Here is a 14537-nt window from a genome sequence, read left to right on the forward strand (position 1 = left end):
TTTTGCCTGCTGCATGGATGGATGTGTATCCACCATTCACCTCGTGTGGAGCATCACGCAACCAAAATGCAGTCTGCCACCATGTTTCTGGCATGCATATGTGACGTGTACAATGTGGACTGGATTGTGCTATACATTTAATCACACAATAATAACTTGCCACAACCCTGTTATCGCCAGTGGAATAAAATGGTAATAACAGACACTGCATCTTGGTCACAAGAGATTCATCATGGAATCTACTCTGTCATGTGACAAATTTTTAAAGGCACATCTGCCTTGTAAGAAGAAAAAAATATATATATACTTAATAATGAAATTCCAGATGGGATTTGAATAAAAACAAAATTCCATTCAATGGAAGAACAACAAAGAAGAACAAAAATGACTACAGCTTTTTTCCTATTAGGTTTCCAAGGACACAGGCATATACACATGACATCCCCCATACAAATTCACTTGAGTCACGAATTGAGAGAAGAACACGATTACACTGAATAGCAGTTCTGCCTTTAGATCCATATTTGTTCACGTGCATTGCATTTACATATTATTTCAATCTAAACTAACAATCGAAAGAAATGTGACTAAAATCGAATTAAATAGGTAAATTTGCACTAGGAAGAAACAAAAGCTTTAAAAACGCAACACCATCCATGGTAACAGTAAGTAGCACTTCTGTTACATCTCCAGCATGCTCCCATCTTCCATGTGCTATGATACACCAAACAGTCTGAGGCAACACAACAGGAAGGACAAAGGCAATATTCCTAAACATGAAGACAGAATGGGCAATATGTTCTCTTAAACTAAGTTAGAACTATATAGCACTTATAGAATATGTAAGCAGAGAAGTTAAATTCATAAAACAGAAAATCAGTGCCAGAATTCACTACACAAATTGCAATTTCCATCTTAATTTCTATAGCTATACTGAGTATTACTCACTTACCTGAACCAAAAATATGATCAGAAAATAAAAGTTGGCTACTCTTCTGAACTGCTCAAATAAGTTTTTTGGAACAAAATTCCACACTGTATACTGAAGGGGGAAAAAAAGAGAGAGAGAAGAGTAATTACAATACACTGAACAGTTTTTCAGTGAAATTTGGTTTTTCTCCCATCAAACTCTATTAATTTCTCATTTTCCATCTCCCCTCCCCAAACCTCATTCTGGTCTTGCCCTTCTCCCACACAGAACAGCTGTCTTTAATCTCGTGGGCGTGTATGCAAGGATGAGTGGGTGAAGTGCAGCTAGCAGGAAAGCGTGAGGACCAACTGCACTGCCTTTACAGTCAAAGTTTTATTTGTTCTCCTATCAACTTGCATAGGAGCACCTGGAGTCATTTGGCTTCTTGCAGCCAGGGTATCAGAGAAGAAATTAATTCTTGTAGCTATAACTTTCTGTCCTATACTCCAGTGACAAAACATAACCCCACCATAAGTTCTGTTGATTCCAATCCAAGACCACTTGAGGAGGTCTTGCTTATAATTCCTTGCTTATAATTCAGCTATTTTATAAATCCCAACAACTAGCTTCATCCTTTAAAATCACATCCAGACATGGGCAAGGCTAGTTTAAAGCCTACTTTCCTTCAGAAGGCCTGTCTGAAATGCTTCATCATTCTATATTTAGCTGCTGAGGAGCAAGGGGTGGGATGAGAGCAGGAGAAAAACAACATAGAAAGTAGGAGATAACATAGGTTTTTCCTCAAAAAAAAAAAGTGCTTGTTTCGTTTTGAAGATTGTATATGCACCATTGGACATAATACAAACATGCACATTTGCTATGCAACTTCTCATGTATCAAGTATTTTCCCTTACCTTGGATGATATGATTCTGTTGTCTGCAAATTTCTGAGGAACATAATGGCCATGCTGAGGAAAACGATTTGCTATATAAATAGTTCGTGTATCGCTTTGATGCGGTGGGTCAAAACCCTAAAATACAGAATAATAATAATAACATGATGATCAAGAACAACTACTTTAATAACCACAGGGTTATTTTAAAAAAACTGTTAACTTTGTGCTCAAAAATGATATCCAACTGTCAAGTAGCAGCTTTACAATAGTGGCTTTTGAATGGCAAAGAAAATTAACTCATAAATTAAAGTCTGCTGTACCCAGAGAATTTTCAAAAACTGATGAAAAAAAATCTCAAATTCGAGGTTGTGTATTCATTCTGGAAGAAGAAAAAAAATCGTAAGACTCAAGAAAGCCCCATGAAACTTAAAGGAGAAAAGCAGCAGAAATGGAGATGAAAACATGTAAGTTATAAAAATCTTCATGGCTGTGCTCATAATAAACCTAACAGAACACAAGAAAAGCAAAAGGTCAAAACAAACAAGTCATATTACTATGCTGCAATAACTGGATTTTGTAAAGGTTCTCACCAGATCAAAAAAATATACACATCTGACCAGACAACAGTATTTTTCCCAAAGAAATCCAATCTCCAAGAACAAGCAGTTTGTCTAACCTCAAAATCAACTCTACCACCAATTCATACGTTAGCAACAGTGCAAGCAAACACATTAAAATAAAGTATACTCAGAAATACTTCACAATATCTTTCTGTCAAAACAGGAGACCTCAGTGAGGTCTCTTGGAACCAAAGCCCTGTTTCAGGGCTAGTGTTCAGTATTTTCATCAATTGCCTATGTGAGCTGAAGGAGAATGCATATATTAAATTGAAACATGGCGCATAATGCAACATGACGTATACCTGAAAACATGATGTACAACACAAGGCTAACAGTCTAACAGGCAAAGAGCAAACGATTAGGACCAGCTAGTCTACAGCAAAGGAAACTCAGCATATGCTAGCACATGTTCCAATATATAGACAACTTCCACTGAGGAGTTATCTGAAGGACAAGGAAGAAAAGAAGCAGCCTTAAGTTGCCTTCTTACTTCAGGTACAGAATCTTATTGGGAAAAAACAATGGTTTCCTTTCTGATGGAAAGGAATAATTAAAGCCCAAAATAAGTCATGGGGGAAAGCTGCGATGTCTCCGTAACATAAGGCCTTACATCTAGGTCGCTCCAGCCTATCTTTACTCGAGCCTGCCCTGGGGCTACATGACTCAGAGCCTTCTCCAGCTCTTACGTTCTGACCTGGAGAAGCAGGTGATGGCAAAAGACAAAGCAGACAGTACAACATAATTCAGATAACAGGCCAAGAAAACGACTAAAATAAAAAATAAAAAGCTTTAAGGCGTGTTGCAAACTAGCAATTAAACTTGTTACTGTTAAGTTGTTCCCTCCAAGGACTGTGTGGGAAGTCATGAATTTCAGCACCGGAGTCAGACACTACTTATCTCTGAACTGACAAATACGATTTGCGCCATCTACACAGAGTCCCCTTGTCCTTCCATGGCAAGTGAAAGGACAAGTGATGGAACAGGTAGAAAGGGCATTACAAGTTCCAGTGCTGGAAGCGAGGAACCTTTGCAGTTGCATTGCTCCACTTGTGAAACCAGGCCCAGACCTTGCTTCATTTCAAACAAAATCTGGAATTCCAGAGTATCCAACACAAGACACTTCTGTACCAATTAACTATGGAGGGTGATGAAGATTGAGCAAACTGAACTACATAAAAAATGGTCAGCATAACCATGAATTTTCTTTAACTCCTGAAGTTCACTAACACACGACATGAGGTATGTTCACATTTACATTTTAAAGTAAAGGATTAAAAAATCCTCTCAAACACGCAAGTTATTGTATCTGTCACTATTAATACCAAAACATTCCGCTTCAGAAAGAAAGAGGTCCAGAAGGAAGATGGGAGGAAAAAAGGAAGGGAGATTTTTTCAAAGGGATTTGAAGGAGAATAAAGTTTATATGACAAGCGGTGGAAGGCTGCTCTAGTCACACGCTCTTGTTTAAAGATAAGAGCGTGGCAGGAAAACAAAACAGTAGATAGGGGAAAGGACTGGAAAAGTATACAGGATGCCAAAAACAAAAGGAAGGAGCTGTTCGCAACTTTGAGAAAACGAATATAAACATGAAAGCAAGATAAAAAAGTACGTGTTGAATGCTGACAGAATTTGAGATAACAATGTTTGTAACAGAAGCAGTTTGGATATGACTTTAGTGACATTATTTCTAAATCAATACAGAAGATGCCACAAAAAAAATTGTTTTACAAGTAAGAAAAAAGCTGTGCTTAATCAGGACTAGGCACACAGCTTCTCTTCTATCTCAGAAAATGTCTGGCACTCACAAAATGCCAGATAGTCTCACTTTGGAAAGTCATATTCTACAGCCTGCAAAAAAAAATAATCCATTTCAGAACAGACAAATGTGAAGCAGGGGGAAAACAGAAAGAGCAAAGAAAGCAACAGGCAGTCTTCTGATGGTGATAAATGATAACCTCTGCGCTACTTAGAGTCATTAGAACAAATGAAAAATTTCAGAGTGACCTGGGTATTGCTGAATTTTTCCATGGTATTTATACACCTTTTAGGCCGCTATCTGAGCACCTGAAAGTTTATGAGTTTTCTAATATTTTTATTATGAGGAGTAAGGACCTCAAAACAACTCAAGCCTAACTGAAGGAGCACTCTTCTCAGAGAACACGGCTTCTGAACTCAACTGGTTAAAGGTGAGGAATGCATTTTCCAAATCAAAACCTCAAGCCCTATGAGTTTTGCAATTGCAATTCATACAGGTCTAACTCTGTTTTGCTGACGTTTATCACAGAGCAGAAGCTGCTCAATCAGATCTATAGCGATGACAATGCAGAAGTAAGGCAGGCTGTGGACAGAAACCTCTTCAAGTGCCAGAGCTATGGCTGGAAAAGGACGCACCCACGACAACCTTAGTGGCTCGACCACAGCCACAGCAGGAAACAGGTGTCAGAGCTGGGAAGAGAACACAGATTTCCTAATTTTTATTTCCATAACTATGAAAAATGATTTGAAATTACCCACTCAACAACCCTCTCATTATGTAATTATCTAGTGAGAATTTCTCTTCCAGAGAAATTTTAATTACACATCTCTTCAAAGAAAATTCAACTTCTGTGCAGAATTTAATTGTTCAAGTGAAATTCCTGTAACTTTTCTGTTAAGAATTTAATTGTTCAAGTGAAATTCCTCTAACTTGTCTATTACTATGTGGCTTGTCACACATCCTGCTCCTGCCACAAAACTGACTTGTACTCCAAATTTCTGCCCATCAAATGGATCTGGGATAGTATCTGTATGCAAGCCAGCAAAGAGATGCAGAAAGCCCAGTTTTCTAATTTCACTTATAAGAAGCTTCTTTCGCTCTTTCTAATAACATTATTAAATTCAGCTTCAAAAACTAGGGTAACATGCCCTTGTCAAAGGATTTCTGCAGCTAAATAGCATGAGCAGGGAATCCTTAAATCAAGTTTTGAGTCTTTAAAAAAAATAAAAAATCATAGTTGTCACTGATACCTTTCCAATAGAAGTTACTTTTCCTGCATTTATCTAGTGAAGTGATTTCTACTTAAGGGCATAGACCACTGACTTTGTAACAAATAAAAGAGAGTTTATTACAAAACGTGATGTTTAAGGCTTCTTAATCAGGTGTATTACAGAAATCTGTAATAAAAACTTTAAATAAAAATCAATTTTGACCATAAGATTAAGTGACTTTAAAATAAAAACAAAAATCTATTTGACTTGTCCTCTCCTTCATGCTGCAACTTAAATCTAGATTTATTGGTTGACGTTGAGCCACTCAGGTTTTTTTTTTTTTTAAAGTAAACTTAAACCATGCATTATCTACCACTGGAATACAACTCTCATATTAAATCTTCAGTACACACCAGCCTAATAGAAATCTTGCACCCAGATAAGCTTGATATGTTTGTTTTTTGAAAACAGCTTAAATGAACATAACTTACATATAACACAAAGATGTCTGAGTCAAGCTGATTTATAAAGCAAAAATCCAAAATCTTTTTTTAGAAAAAGAGGAAAAATGTGATTCATGCTTTTTTAAAAAAAAATAATATAAATTTGCAATGTCTCTAACCAAAGTCAAAGGCATTCTTACTGAATACTTCAGTAGTGATTTTCTCAGTGTTCTGCAAGTTAGAAAAAGGCATCCTCTGAGTAATAAATTAAGTACCTTTAAAGCATAGAAAACATCCTTGGGAACTGAGGGGAAATTTCTGACTGTGATTTCATGCTATTTCTTTGATGAAAGAAACAGGCTTCGACAGCTGCCTCCCCTCTGCTTCCTACATCTCGACTCCACCTTCCCGTTGTGCCTGTGCAGCCCTATGGTAAAGAGGACTGAAAAACTGACCCAACCGAAAACCCACCGTGTTCCCAATTGGTTTTGGTTTTAACTGGATCAATCCCCCAAAACAATCAAATGCATGGTCATGCCAATAGCTTGGCTGATACGATGTAAAGGTGCAATGTGGAAGAAGAGTTTTATGTTGCTGCTGCTGAAGCATTAGTAGCACGAACAAGAAATTAAGTAACTGTAGAAACAAGTAGATTACGCAAATGAGAAGAAACACTACCAGAAAGAACTCTGCAAAGGAAGAGACTGCCATCCCAACACCTGCAAGCATAAGCAAAGTTAAAAAAAAAAAAACCCTTCTCAGTCAACTTGGTAAAATATACTCTAATGCACACTTATTTCTTAAATATCACAACTACAAAAGCTTAACTTAGGATAGCATGCCTTTATACCCTCCCTAGCAGAAAACTGCAGATCCTTCAGCTCGGATGAGTGACATAAGAGACCAACATAAAATAAATCAATTGCTGTTTCAAGCTCTGCAATACATGCTTCGATAGTTACAAGTCACCTGACGAGCAATTTTTGCTAATGATTTATCTACAGCTAGTATATTACCATAATCTCCTTGTGTTTCTTGATCATTCACATCTTTTACAGCAAGAGGAAAACTGTATTTGCTAGAAGAACTACTACGTAACCAGTTTTCAGTGAAAGGGTTGAAAGGGTTCCACTCGAAAGAAGGAAGTCTCAATTAGAGGCTCTTCCTCCTTTCAGAAACCACACTGAACACCGATAAGGAAAGTAGTAGCTCCCCCAGATGCCCTTTGGACAACCCGTACTAGTTAATAATACTAATAAACATCACAGAAGTCTGTCTCAGGAAACCTTTTCCCTAGGAAGGTGACTGACTAACCATGGCTGCAGAAAACCCACAACATTTCCTGGCAGACAGCCCAAAAGCTTCTTATTACACTGTTGCCAAGATAGAGTTTGATTAAAGGTGCTTTGAGGAAATGGATTTTCTTGCTTTGGATTTTTTTTTTTTAATATACATGGAATAATTTACCTTTGACAGATAATACCATCTATTCACACTCCATGCACATTTTCAGAAGTCTGTGTAAATTTGTACTCGAAACAGTAAGCCAACAATTCTTTCAGTCATGCAGCTGGGCAGTAGTCAAACCAAATTTGTCATAGCAAAGGCTAGCATGAAGGAAGGAACAGCCTCACACGGCAATTTTAAACACTCCTCTAACAGCAGAAGTAGTGAATCACCTGAAGCACCCTGAGGTTTCCATAGTCCCATGCAATTTGTTCCTACTCTGTTAAATACTACTCCAAAAAAGACAGAAAAGAGTATTAAAAGTCATGCACCACTCATGCCACTTCCTCTTCCTGCTTACGATGTCTACAGTTGTTTAGCATACCTGATAACAACTCCTTTTGTAACTTTATAAAATATCTATAGCCAGACTACATTATTTTGTGAAAACAATGTAGGAAACAAGAAATGAAAGCAAGAAACATTCTTGCTGAGATATCATGGAGCAAGAAACATCCCTTTCGGAGAGTTAAAAAACAAAAACAAACTAGTGTTTAGAAAAGCCATACTGGTGCTGGGCACAAAGTCCTGGTTACATACAGCTCAGACCATTCTTACTTTATTTTGGCAAAATGTCACTTTGTCAGTCAAATTCCAGACCAAGAAAAAATTATAGGACTAGCAATGCCAGTTCAGGCAAAACTAACTCAATGAGTTTCCTCTGACATTAACACCCCCCCCCCCCCAAATGTGTATTTGTGGGGTGTCACACATCCAACTTTATCAATATCCTTTAACTGCACATCCTGTGCCACTTGGATTGAGTGGCAAGTTTAAAAAAAAAAAAAAAAAAGGCTTGTCTATACTGTTGCAGAGAGGAAAATGTGCTAGTAATAAGCCATGAATTAGGAAATCAGTAAAGGAGAGGAAAATGGCTGCATAGATTTCTGGCAAGAATCAAACATAGACATTGCAAAGCAATCTATAACAGAAAACAAAAGACGTTACAATAAAAGTGCATTTAAAAGAGAAAGAAATTTAGCGACTATTTCCATTTTAAGAAGCAAGTCTCGATCTCCAGGAAATGGTCAGTGGTTTCCAAATTACTCTGCAAGGCTATTCAGGGCCCTCTGCTTATTTTTAACCAGCCAACCAACCAAAAAAAAAAAAATTGCATTATGGTGGTCAGAGGTCTGAGAGAAGTTGAGGCTTGGTGGTACCTGTGGTCCAAAACCTTTGGTCTTTTGCCACGATTCCCAAAGCAGCCCATCGTTCTAAAGATGTGGAAATGAACATGCCTTTGAAGCTCCAACTACACAATTTTAATTTCAGAAATAACACTGATTTATTCTGCGGGCTAAAGCAATTTGTCATACTCATTCGCAATACTATTGTCTACCCAGACACATACAAATGATAGTAGGCAAGATTTCCTAACATGAAGGGTGTGTTTGGATACCCATTAAAGGCTACTATAGGACATCTTATTTTATTAAAAGAATAAATAATAGTAATAAAAATAAAGAGACAATTGAGATCTCAGAACTCAATTGACTCAAGCTGCTTTTAAGGATACAGCTCAAAATATATTAAGTGCTTGGAACGTGCGAAGTGCTACAACTCTGCAATACTCCATCACACAGAAATAGCAGTTAGCCAGCAAGCTAAATCACACTAAGAGATACAGAACCACTACAGTAAATGAAACATTCAACACAAAAATCCTTCATATACCTTGAATAACCATAGTATCATTAAAAAAAAAAAAAAGCAATAAATCTAATTGTATCCTTTTTTCACAGTCACTGGATTCATAATATTGAAAGGCAAGGAAAAAAGTTTCTCCAATAAAATAAGACAATTAACTCTGAGTCAGATTACGAACTTCATTTTCCGCCTAAAATTAGAATGCGGTTTCAATCTTGCAGTTAGCAATTTCACCATATACAAAAACAACACTGGTCAATTCCATGATAGGACAAATACAGAAGAATCAAGGATCTCTTCACTTGCTTGGACAGTACATGCACTATTATCTTAAAAAGAAATGCTGGTTACCCACTGTTTTGAAGAGTCGCTAACAAAACTATGTTTTAGAAGCAGGAAGGGTTCCTGTTCTGGGCTACTCACACAAGCATTATCCCATATATTGGAAAGGACCCTGTTCAATATTTAGATGAGTGCCAGTAGGCAATAGTTACTTACGCTTGTCAGCTCCTGCACTGTAAGTCCAATTCCTATTTTCCTTCAATATGAAAAAACCATGAAATTTCTTCTCAAAAAAACTGCCTCTAGATAACAAACCTTAAGGCTTCTTCAAAATGTGTGTCAAAATTGTCCTGACAATTGCTCTGATGGTTGTTGCTCACCAAATTTCATGGGAAGAGAATTTACTTCATAGGTAGAACTGTCTAGCTCTTCCTTTCAACATGCTTTGATAGAGTCTGCTCTGGAAGCATTACAGATTTGAGTCTACTCCATTCCTTTTATCAAATACCATTTTGAGTTTTAATTCCTTTTCAAATATGATTTATGACCTAAGTATCAGTTTAATGCACTGCTCTCAGACATGCCTGCAAACAACTTTATCCCTAAAGCCTGCTAAATCATAAGCTGCCTTTGTATTTTGCCACAATTCTTTTTCCAAACAGACGTTTAAATATCTGCAAATGTCAGCACAGCTACACACAAAACTAGAACAAAAAGGTGCATGGGGATAATAAAGGAGCAACAAAATATAACATATGACAAAAAATAGATTTTGGTATATAACATTTAAAACTTTTCCAGGTAAAATATTTCAAAATGCAAACAAACAGCTTCCTGTTGTCTGTATCATTACCTCTCCTTTCCCATTTGAAGGGAAGTGCTCCTTTCCCATACTTATTTTTACTCTCAAAGTAAACAAGAAGAAAAAATCCTCTTAAGGCACAGTACGTGGGAGGCCCAGTAATTGCAAGATTTCTTAAATCACGGTGTAGCTGTTGGTCCTACTTTTCATCTTTTCTACCACCATCTGTACTATCGCTGTTGTGTTTTTTTTTTTTTCTTTTAAACAGTAGGCAGTTGAAAAGGGATTTGTATAAAAAAAAAAGTCTAGCAGCAAATATGTCACCTGTGTTTTGCTGGAAGAGATGACCTTGCATTCACAGAGGCATTTTGTCAGATCTATTTTGTTGCTGCTTTTAACTGCTGGCTTACAAGACTTCATGCTAGAAATTAAAGGATTTTTTTTTAGTGGTATGTTGTAGATACCTTTTCCCCCATGAAATAGTGGCAAATGCAGTCATGACAACAGAGGACACAACAACACAGTAAGGAAAAAACAGCTCACTAGTGAAGAGCACAAGTCTCAATGCTTTTAATGAAATATACGTGCATTATTATTTTTTTTTCTTTTTATATTCTATAATTGCTACGGAGTTGCAACTAAAATATGTCAAAAACCACAGGCAATTCTTAAAACAAAACCCAAAATAAACAACAACAAAAACAAAACAACAGCAGCAAAAACAAAACAAACAAAACCCACCGTACACTCAAACACCTTCTTTGGTTCAATTTCTTAAAATGATCAAGCTATCGTAATACACACACCAGCACAGAACCGATATCAAGTGCTGTCCATCTCACTCAGAATGCAGATAACCACAAGTTATTACGGAATACCATCTGCTCTTCTCAGAACACCTTAACGGATCCTAATATCTGGAAGGAAAGGGGAAAAAAAATCCCAGACATACAGGCCTCTAGCACTAGTCTATTCAAGGACATTTCCCTTACCAGTAAAAGAAAGTTTTCATTAGAGCCCATCTAGGGGATGAACAAGAAAGCTCCTATTGATATTGTCCTTAGGGGACAAACAAAATGAAACAAGACCAAAACAAACACAAACAAAAGGCAACCAACACAAAACAGACAAAAACATTCCCTGCGATCATCTCTCAGCGCAGGCTGGGCAGAACTTTTGGACCAGATCACCTCCCGAGGCCCCTTTCAATTTGAATCCTCCCATAAGCCTTGAAATAAAAGCCTGGTAACTACGTTTTCCAGTTCAAAAGTGCTGATCCTATGGAATTAATCCATATTTTATCTTTGACTTCTTGTCAAATATCAAAGCGGCATTTGTCTGAATGCATAATGTGAATGTTGCCACTGCACAACAGCATTCAGGTTCACAAATCGCAGGAAGAAAACACTCTGCCAAACACAGCGGAAGCCTGTTTCTCTCACACTGCCCTTTACAGAAGAGGAACCATGCAGGCACCTCAGGTTTTTCTCATGCAATGTCTGTTGCACATCATCGCACTCTTCCGTAATATATCGCGAGGCTCAAACTCCACAGGATAGCAACCAGAAGGGAAATCCACAGACCCTTACTCACTCAACAGGACTAACAGATCAAAATTACGCAGCTAGGTTCATATACACGTGGCTATTCAATCGCAAGTTTTGGAGATCTCCTTGCCAGACAATTAAAATTGTCATCACTTTCTGTTCATGCCGCTGCAACAGCTCTTACACTCCATGCACACCGCCAGGACATTAACACAGTGCAGACAGTGCCGTAAGTCTACCCAACAAAGTGGTACAGAAAGTCACTGAGCATTGCAGCCGCCTCTTGCTACTTCTGTTTTGCGGCAGCACCACACAAACTTGACCAAGGGAGCTGAGCTTGCCGTACACAGAGCTGTAATGTAGTCTAGCGTATCAGATTTGGAAATGCAAGAAAAAATGTCCTATTCCTGAATATTAACAATCAACTTCCTATCAACTTCTTCCTATCAACTGCTGTTTACTTGGCTGCTTTTTCCAAGCGGAGTTGGCTGTGCCTGTCATGTTATGCAACCTGCAGCAAATCCACATGCCCACTGTCTGCCTGAGGTCTCAAGGTAACACGGCTGGAACTCACGCATCTTTCCTGCCTAAAGCTCATCTTTCAAATGCATCAGGACATTTTACTCTTTTTTAAAAGAAATTAATTATGCTGCATTTATTTCTACGTTTTTAATGACTAAAACCTAAGTATTTCCAACTCTTAACTAGATAACGGTATCGTAATATAATGTTATATTAGCTATAAAGTAGTACATTGTTGATGGCTTACTAGATGTTTTACTTACTATGGGATGGCATTTGATGAACAAAATCTGATAATCTGTGGGTGGTGGTGGGTAGTTAATTGTTACTGAGGAAACAGAGCAGACTAATGGTGAAGCTACCAAAAATCCTGAAAATTTGTAAGCAAGACCCACACAGGCATTGAAGACTGAGTGATAGTATTACTGCCACCAAGCTTTGTTATACAGCAAATCACTGGAAGGACAAATACCACCTCAGAAAATTGTTTTAGACTGGTAAGACAATAATGAAGATGAAGAGAGTCTTATGTTCCCAGCACATCTCCTGTTCTCAGAGGTACAGTCACTCCTTTATGCAGCAATACAGGCATGCATACATCTCCACAGACTGAAGTACACTTAAAGAACATAGCTGAAATAATTTGAATTGCATACTAGGTCCTCTCATTACTTACTTCTAAGACTACCTGCTTCATTTTCCCTGCCCCCTTTTACAACTCACGAGAACACAAGTTTTCAAGCACACAGGTATTCAGGACCATTTCATTAATTAGTATATGAAATACTGTCCTCTTAAACAAGAAGTTGCAGAAGATTCATTAGTTTCATACAGAGAGTACTTAATAACTACCTAAAACCACCTTCAGCAAAATACCAGTCCCTTGCTACTTTCCAACGCTTCTTCCCACCAACGTTTTTCTTTTGTGTTACTACAACATCCAACTTAGATGACTCCCACATACACACTTGGTTCCGATCCTCCCATCCGGAAAGGAACACTTTTCAAAACCTGTTGCCACATCTAATGCAGGTAGAAATACACGCTCTAAAGAAATCCAATCCCACACATTCTTCTCTCTGTCAGAAAAAAATCAGACACAGATTTTCCATCCTTCGATTCAAATAGTCTGAGTATTCCTTAAGCTCCATAGCCATCCACACTACAAACAATCCTATTTCTGTCATCCCACTCTTCCCACTTGCACCAATCATTTTCTCAGCATCTTTCCCCAGGTTCTCAGCTTTTTGACATTCTTTCTTAATAGAAAGTAAACATCACAGTCATACAAAGCAGCAAGCGTGTGGGATGTATGTTAAACCAATGATTATACACAGGGATGAAGTGTCTGAGCATCCCTCAGAAGAAACATGCACTGTGATACCTATCTTAGGCCATCTTTCAACTTAATGGGCTGTGAAACAAACAAGGAATTAACATCAAACAGCGAGACTTATAGAAAGGAAAACAGCCAACCTGTATATTCTCAATCATTTTTTTCTCTGTACAGTATTTAAACCCTTGTTCAAGCATCTCGACTTATTATCCCTTCCTTCTACAACACTAACCCTTTCCTGTGAAAACCAGCGCAAGTTTTAAGCAGTTATTTTCCCATCAAACAGTCTCCTTTAGATGAAGAAAACCCTCTGACTGCCAACAGTATTGCTCATCTTGCTACACTCAATTTTTAGTTTCTCTTAAGGGCAAACATATTTCTGGAAACCTGGTCAGTGTACTAACAGAAAGAAAAGCAAGCACGCTTGACACATGGATTCCAAGCATGGATGCAGTCCTCCTAGTCTCAAGCCTACAGAAGACAACATACTGCTGCTTTAACAACAATGCTCAAAAACCTCAAGCCACCTTCATGGCGAAAAAATGACAGCTATATTATGCCAAACAAGCTTTATTCAGAAGAGCATGTGCACAATCGTAACAGAACAGAAAAGTGCTGTCAGAGCTCAGATGGAGTAATTAATTTCCAGGTCAATAAATCTTGGTGTCACACCAACCCAGAGAGCACTCTCAAGCTGGCACTGAGACCGTCAGCACAAGTTCTGTGCTTCAGACATAGCTCTGTAACAGTGCTGTGCTTTTTAAAGGACTATAAAGTAATTTTAAAACCCTCAGTGAATGTACTCAAAAGCTTTTGGCTTTGCTTTGGACCATGGTAGCGGAGAGAGGGGAAGAATGGAAAAAAAATCAATTTTTATAAAAAGTGATGTAACAAATTAAATTAATCACTAATGAGACAAATATCTTAGCCACTAAAATATAAGAGCCTAACTAATGTAAGTTTTTGGACAAACTTGGGCAATGCCTTTGACGTAAAGCAACTCTAACAAATATATAAAAACAAGTTTGTAAATGGAGCTTTTAGCCATAATTTCTCTCC

The 14537-nt window shown here is 37.7% G+C and overlaps 1 protein-coding gene across 7 annotated transcripts in view; it reads right to left on the minus strand.

Annotated features, from left to right (window-relative positions):
- ATP11B (ATPase phospholipid transporting 11B (putative)) overlaps positions 1 to 14537 on the minus strand; it is a 58183-nt gene that overhangs the window by 42550 nt on the left and 1096 nt on the right. For all 7 annotated transcript variants that reach the window (XM_035557209.2, XM_035557208.2, XM_035557210.2 and 4 more), the window contains exons 2-3: positions 1825 to 1941; positions 953 to 1042 (exon numbers count right to left, since the gene is read on the minus strand). In XM_035557209.2, the coding sequence (XP_035413102.1) occupies positions 953 to 1042; positions 1825 to 1941 (207 nt within the window). The remainder of the gene's footprint in view (positions 1 to 952; positions 1043 to 1824; positions 1942 to 14537) is intronic.

Source organism: Cygnus atratus, chromosome 9 (genome assembly GCF_013377495.2).
Source record: "Cygnus atratus isolate AKBS03 ecotype Queensland, Australia chromosome 9, CAtr_DNAZoo_HiC_assembly, whole genome shotgun sequence".
NCBI lineage: Eukaryota > Metazoa > Chordata > Aves > Anseriformes > Anatidae > Cygnus > Cygnus atratus.